The sequence below is a fragment of the Elaeis guineensis genome, chromosome 11, assembly GCF_000442705.2.
Source record: "Elaeis guineensis isolate ETL-2024a chromosome 11, EG11, whole genome shotgun sequence".
Taxonomy (NCBI): Eukaryota; Viridiplantae; Streptophyta; class Magnoliopsida; order Arecales; family Arecaceae; genus Elaeis; species Elaeis guineensis.
This window is the reverse complement of record NC_026003.2, coordinates 107,735,456-107,742,802: the sequence shown is the minus strand read 5'-3', so window position 1 is coordinate 107,742,802 and position 7,347 is coordinate 107,735,456. Positions and strand designations below refer to the sequence as shown.

General features: G+C 36.9%; 1 protein-coding gene across 5 annotated transcripts in view; it reads right to left on the bottom strand.

Moving 5' to 3' along the window:
• Nucleotides 1–582: 582 nt before the first annotated feature.
• The window catches only part of LOC105054267 (protein GRAVITROPIC IN THE LIGHT 1), an 8,933-nt gene continuing 2,168 nt past the window's right edge, over nucleotides 583–7,347 (bottom strand). Inside the window, exons 1-3 of one of the 5 annotated variants that reach the window (XM_073245572.1) lie at nucleotides 4,090–4,956; nucleotides 3,921–4,010; nucleotides 583–2,277 (exon numbers count right to left, since the gene is read on the bottom strand). In XM_073245572.1, coding sequence (XP_073101673.1) covers nucleotides 971–2,277; nucleotides 3,921–4,010; nucleotides 4,090–4,168 — 1,476 coding nt within the window. In that variant the 5' untranslated portion in view covers nucleotides 4,169–4,956 and the 3' untranslated portion in view covers nucleotides 583–970. Of the gene's footprint in view, nucleotides 2,315–3,920; nucleotides 4,011–4,089; nucleotides 4,957–7,347 lie in introns of those variants that run through there. The other 4 variants (XM_029267208.2, XM_073245574.1, XM_029267210.2 and 1 more) reach the window with 4 other exon arrangements.

The window sequence follows — 7,347 nt, the reverse complement described above, 5'->3', positions numbered from 1 at the left end:
GATACCACTTCAATATTTCATTATGAAACTACCTGCTCCATGGAGCAATGAGAGAAGTCCATCATAACAAATTCTAGCTGCCATCTGATTTCAGCTGCAGCTGTAGACCCTGACATGGGGTGGAGAAGTTTTCCAAACCTGATGCACAAGCCTCCCCATAACTCATCCATCACGCTTACATGGCCAAGGTATAGAACTGCAACTATTCATGTTCTTGAAGCAATGCGAACAATCATGAGGGCAATCATGGTTTTAGCATGCCTGCTACACCAAGCTGCCTGACGTAGAACATCAAATTAAAAAGTTCCCAAACCAAAGTCCCTCAAATAAAGCATGCAGTATATCCAGCCATGTACGTGCATCCACTATTATAAATGTGTTTTTGGAAACTTTAACTGGTTACACAACTCACTCCACAATATTCACATGGGCAGGGCGGGGACAAGTGTGAGGATCAACCACCACCAAGCAATGAAGCCTATTAAATCAAATGCTAGAATAATCATCAACCTGCATAGCTAATGAAAATCAAATGCCAAAAAATAACCGAAGAGGAAGGAAAGAAAGTTGAATGTTTACAGCTTGCACAATATCCAGACCAATACCATAAACACGAACAAGTTTACATGGTAATCCTCATCCCAGCGTTCGGAAAGCAAGTATCAAATAAGTCCCACTGATTTACCATACAATACACATTTTAACAAACGGTGCTCCACTTATATCTACAATTACTATCTTGCACCAAGTACAAACACCAATTGTAAACTAACATACAGTAAAAATTCCTTCAATATTTTCAATTTACTGTCACAGGCATGCTACAGGTCCCAGATCCACTTAATTTTCCCCTAAACCTTAAATTTACAGTTACAGACAAACATCGAAACAAACCATTGACTTTAGCAATCCAACAACCGAGATAGATGGTGCTTCCCACTTCAGCAAGAGACCCAAAATGCATCAATCTTCATTCAGCACACCTGACACCTGAAAGGTACACCTGGGACTGTATGACACTTGCCCCAATCATAAAACCTGGCATCACCATAAGCCCAACTTTAGGTCTTTGATCTCCCTCACCCAAAACAATGTTTTTCACCACACTTTCCATATGAACCTCTGAGAATTCACTCCCATTTCTCACCTGAAAAACCCTAACTTTGGGATCAAATGAATATGCCAATCTGTGTAACATCCATATTGACTTTGCTAACTTCAGAAATGCCTGGTAGAAAGGTGTCCTAGGGTGCCCACCACTCATCACATAGTTCCTCTGATCCAGATTACCAAAGAAAGATCCCTCCATCTTTGGGTGCACAACCATCAAGTACTTCATCCTGCAAAATCTTCCAAAAACTGAATCTGGGTTTTGGCTCAATATATCCAACGGATCCATGGCTCTTACAGCAAGAAATTGATGGAAGAAACCCTCATTAGAAATGGAAAGATTGCCTGCCTCAACGGAGAAACTCTCTTCGTCGAATCCAATGAACATTCTCTGACAAATATGAGACTCAAATGCATACTTTTTGTGTGACCTGCTTGCATAAACAACTGCTGGTTCAATAGCATTGGCTGCTGCATCCAGGTCCCACCCCGCTGCTTTCATCATGTTAATTAAAGGCTTTGAGAAATCATGGATAGATTTGTATGCTGTATCCACAGCAGAACAGAACAAGTTTGGGGTCAATTCAACAGAGAAGAAGTTATTTTCTTCTTCAGAATCATCACGTTCCTTGGAAAGCAAACCCCTCTGCTTGAGTTTCTTCTCAAGTTTGAACTTTCTCTGAGTTGACTCCTGAATTTGTTGCTGCAATTGAACAATCTCAGAGTCTCTAGTCTGAATCTGGGACTGAAATTTTTTTACCATGACCTCATAAGTTTTTAACAGGTTTTGCTGCTCTTGTATTTCCGCAACTAGACGTGAATCTTGTGGTGTTGCTGATGTGAGCTTGGGGTGGTTTTTATCCCTATAGGAATGCTTGAGTTCAGACAGCTTCATGAGCTCCTCTATAACAAGCTTATCAGCAGCTTGAATCTTGTCTGGGTCATAGGGAGTATGAGCTTCCTGAAGTTGAATATATGCTCCTTTCAGAGAGGAAATGTTATTAAAAATCTTCGATATGAAAGTCTCCATGGAGTCCTTATTCTGATTCACACTCTCATCCATTGGTTGAGGATAAACCTTCTGATTGTTGTTATCATGATTCTGCATTTCCTTGGGTCCTGCTCGTAGCATAACTTCCCTGTAGGAGCAGCTGTTCCAGGTAGTTTCTGCCAGATGACCAACCAGCTTTAAGCTACAATATTCCTTGTAAGTAATTTAATAATTTAGAGAAGGATCTTTGTCACAAATTTTAGCACAATCACAATCATATACATAGCAATTTTCAATTAACAGTTCAATTAATAAGACACCTGTAACAGAAATTGATGTAATCCTATGATCATATCAAATTATCAACTAATCTATTGTGACAAAACTTGAGGATAACGATCACATGTCCTTGAAAACCTTTCCAACACCAAATAACCGTAGAAATAAATCTATGAAAACTTAACATTGCTTAAATCGTTTATCTTGTGCAAATGCCAGAATGAGGTACCGGACAGGTGGATAAAATCATGGATGAGATATAGAATAAAAGATTTCTACAATGGAGAATGGACAAAATAGATATTAAAAAACATAAGATAGAAAATTTGATTGATAAATTATCATGTGCTCACCAAAATTCATTTGGCCTGAGGATACAACAGGTTCACTGAGACTCTAAACTTTATTGTCCACTGAACACGGCCCAGGGAAAGGAATCCCTACTTCACCAAAATTCAAAATACAAAGGGGATAAATGAACTATTTTCACATTTATAAGGCCAATCATTATAATAGGTGAAGCATATACCAGTCCTCAAAAAATATCTTGATGGCATTATTCCAATGCCCAACCATAGCTCTTTAAGACGCTAGTTGGTGTGTAGGGTGGCATAACCTATGGCTTTCCCTAAACTTGGAAAGACTTCAAATGAAAAAGAAAGAATACAAGTTTTGAGATCAAAATTACATCCCTCTCTAAGGCGTGAAGTCTAAAACAGAATTGATGGAAATGCAATCCCAGAAACAACATATGCAGACTCCTAAGTCCACTAACACAGACAATGATCAGTTTGGTTTTTGAAATGCAAACATGAAGGGGACTTATTCTCCAGGGCAAATACTGATACATGATGCCACACCTTTGTCTGTAACAGAAGGATTAACTCAGGGTTGAATCCTACTACTCCAACAACTGGTCAAGAAATTTTGGCAAATGACAAGGGGACAGCAAATGGAAAATTGCAAAATCTTATTTCTCAAATAAAATTTTCAGTTAATTTTACAATACATATCCTTAATTCCCACACTACTGGATCCATTTCCAGCTATCATTAAATTTTTATGTATTTTATAAAGATCGATTTAAGAGTTTGTAAAGTTTTTTTTTTTTTTAACAAAATACCAAGACTACAATTTAGTTGATATCAACTCGATCACTAAAGTTCAGCTTGCACTCAGTTCCCAAAAAATCCAAAAGATCAAGGGTGAGTCCTTTTCTCAAATTTATACCCAATTCCCCAGACTATTCACTTATTGTTTTAAATATGTAGTTGTTACTTGGTTTAGTTATCTTCAGAACAAATAGTTGTAAAAGACTATAGTTAATTTACAAGCTGTGTGGCTTTGAATGCACAAAAAATTAGCACAAATGTCCAATGTGTGACCGCCAATGATTCACCATTCCCTGTTCGCCAACAGACATGTACTTCAGATGTAATGAAAGCAATATATTAATGCCAATCATATTGATATACATCTTTGTCATGAATACAATATGCACTAACACATATCCCTATTCAGAATGAGGATAAGAGTCAACCTGCAGAAAGAAACAACGGTGACAAATATGCTTGCACAACCAGCTCCTCCCCACTATGACCAACCTGTGTCGTTGAATAATCACCCCACCCTAATTTTCAAGGAAAAAATGAGGCTGACAAAAATTTAATGGAAAACTATGCTATAGATTGCTTATAGTTCCAACTGACCAGGTAATGGGCGCACAGAATGCTTAATAAGGGGTTTCATACTATCATATAGCAATCCCAACCATTGTTGTCCCAGCATCTAAATTAGCCTGCTAAAACTTTGATCTCCACAGGCACTGAGTTCACATCTGGAAGTTCCATGCAAGAACGCTTTACTAACCATTCTCCTCTCCAAAACTCAATAGACACCCTTTCTAGAGCTTAGCATCTTTTTGCAGAAGTTTCTATTTTTGAGAAGCAGGTTGATGAGGTTTCTTGTGGTGGAAAACGAAGCACATTGGTGTATTAAATAAATCTTTGAAATCTACAACAAGAACAAATAAACATGACATTTATCATGGTGTCAAAGATCTATTTTTTCAACACTGAAGTTCCTTATCCTCTATTTCATCAAGTTCTATAGTTTGCATATTAGCCCCCCTTTTCCTTTGTTCCTGCCGACTTCTCTTCCTCAGCTAGCACATGTTAATCTGTATTGGACTGGCCTGCCACTTGAACAAGACAGGACATCAGCTATGGTCATTACACCTCTCCAAGTCCACTCATGACGCACCTAGAATAGGAAACACTGAGAATGGGCCGCAAAGATCCCTAAGATTATTATCACAGCTTAAGTTTCAGCTAAAAGAGCATTGTTTACAATGTTATATGGTGGAGAAATTATAGTGCATCGGACCTAGCCTACTAAATGGGCAACTTCCATGACAATTAACAATTATATCAAAAAAAAAAAAAACTTATTTTTCTTCCAGCATTTGGCATAATCATAGAGTACATAAAACCTACTAGCTGCATAAAATTGTCAGCAACTTGTACTTTAGCACACTGACTGGTGGATCTTTTCTCAAGCAAGAATAGGAAGAAGAGTTATTATGCCTAGGAAATTTCAATAGATTTTCAATAAATTTCCATTGATCAGAATACTACTCAGATTTTGATTTTATTGAACATTAACTCTACTTCTAAACACATTTCATGTGTTTTCACTCACTTTCTCATAACATACTGCTTGTGCACAACTTCTGAAGTTAGGGAACTCCTACTAGCTTCTTTTGTTTTCCCCTTAAAGTCAGTTGTTAGGCACCAAATACTATCAGTAGTTATCTATGTACAAACCACATTATATGGGTCTGACTAGAAGTGTCAGGCACAAGTATGTCTAGAAGTTGAATCCATCCAAGCCCACGTCTTAGGATACATTGCAGCAACCAAAAAGACTTCAAAAATCAAATGAAGTTAAGGGACTTCCAAGTGCAACTACATAAGTCTGCACTTGTTTAGTTGTTACCACTAAGGATAGTCAACTGATAAAACTACTTTTGCAAGAATAGCATAACCCTCCATTTGCCACAATGCATTCTTGATGATTGTAGACTATATTTAAATAGAGAAAACTCATAGGAAGTGCTTGAAGTAACAAGGCTTCCTCTGAGAGATACACTCATTTTTCCATGCAAATAAACATCGCCCTCTCCAAATTATAAATATCGTTCAAAAGAGGTAACATAAAATATAAAACAATCAGATGCTGTATTTATCAGTTCCTGAATTACCCAAAAACACATGTGATACACAAATATAATTGAAAATATTGTAACTGTTGATGGGACAATAAGCATGCATCAAAACCCCATTCTTCAAAGGGCAATGCTGCAAAAAACACCTAATTAGAACAACCACCATCATTATTTTCCATATTGCCTACAGAAAGCACATGGTGCCTTCCTCCTTCATGATGTTCACTCAGGGATAACTGAGGTTATTGACAAAAAGAACCCATCTCCTACAAACACCTAATCAGAACAATCACCATCATTATTTTCCATACTGACTATGGAAAGCACATGGTGCCTTCATCCTTCATGATGTTCACTCAGGGATAACTGTGGTTTCATGACAAAAAGAACCGATCTCCTACTTTCTTCTTGTTCTTCCTTTCCCTCCCCTAGTAGAAATGGTAAATCCCTCTCTCCGTGCAAATAGCAGAAATATCAATAAAGAATAGTTAGTGTATGTTGCAGAAAAATGGTAATAGCGACATTAAGTCAAGTAACTTCAACTACATCCCTTCCTGTTCATCTATCTATTAAGGTGAGAACACTGAGAAGCAAGTCAACTTAGGTCAGGCTGGTGTAGAAAAGTTAGGATAGACTCTCCAGCCCTCGAAGCCTGCACTAGCACCCAGACCATGCTATGTCAACAAACATATCTTCGCCAGCTAACCAAGATAACATAGCTTGAAAGTTCTCGCACAACCATGTATTAGCACAAGACAACATATACTAACAACTATTTGAGATGGCATGAGCTCACGTGCATCACCTATGACAAGGTACGACAATGATAACCTTCACTAGGGATAGGCTAAACCTTCTGTTATACATACAATATCCAATAGCACCAACCACAAGACAACAAAATAAATATATCTCCATCTTTCATGTTGAAAGAATATCCTTTATTTCAGCAAACTATATGGTTGGGCTTATACAAAAACATGGACCTTCCACAAGAACAAGAAACCAAAGTCTTATTTGTGAAATTTTAAAAAATTTCTAAAATTGGCACATACATGTTTCATATTAGATAACATGCTATGGTTAATAGCCAGCAAATATAATGATGAGATACCAAATTAACAAAAAGAGAAACTTAAAGAAGCTCAAGTAAAAAATCTAAATGTCCATAGAAGGTGGAAAGTCTAGCCACAGAAACCTACCAATCTATCCATTCATGCATACCTTCTACTATATAGTATGAAAGTCTTTATGAGGTCATTGGCAAACAACATGTCCTTAATTTCTGTATTTCCTTTTTTGAATAAAAGAAATTTAACTGTGGTGAATCTCTCAATCTCTCTCTGTATATTATATTATATTATATATATGAATACCTCTTCTTACAACAAAAACTCCTCTTGGTTCTATCATCTCAGTGCAAAAAGGAGTGTATTTATAAAAAGTACATATAAAAAAGATCTCATGGGCAGAAAATCTACTTCCAAAAAACTTGCTTGATAAGAGATGGAATCATAATCATAAAGTGTTCCTTTCTTTTGAATTAATCATGTGTTTTGCACACAACCAATAACATTAATTGTCATAGATGTTAAGATCATAGACATGCCATTTTCCTACTAGATCACCAACTTATCACAGAAAATTTATCTTGAATTTGTCAAGCTCAATATATACATATATGTGTGCATGTATGTATCGAGGCATTTTGCACATGCACACACACATTTATCTTAGAAAG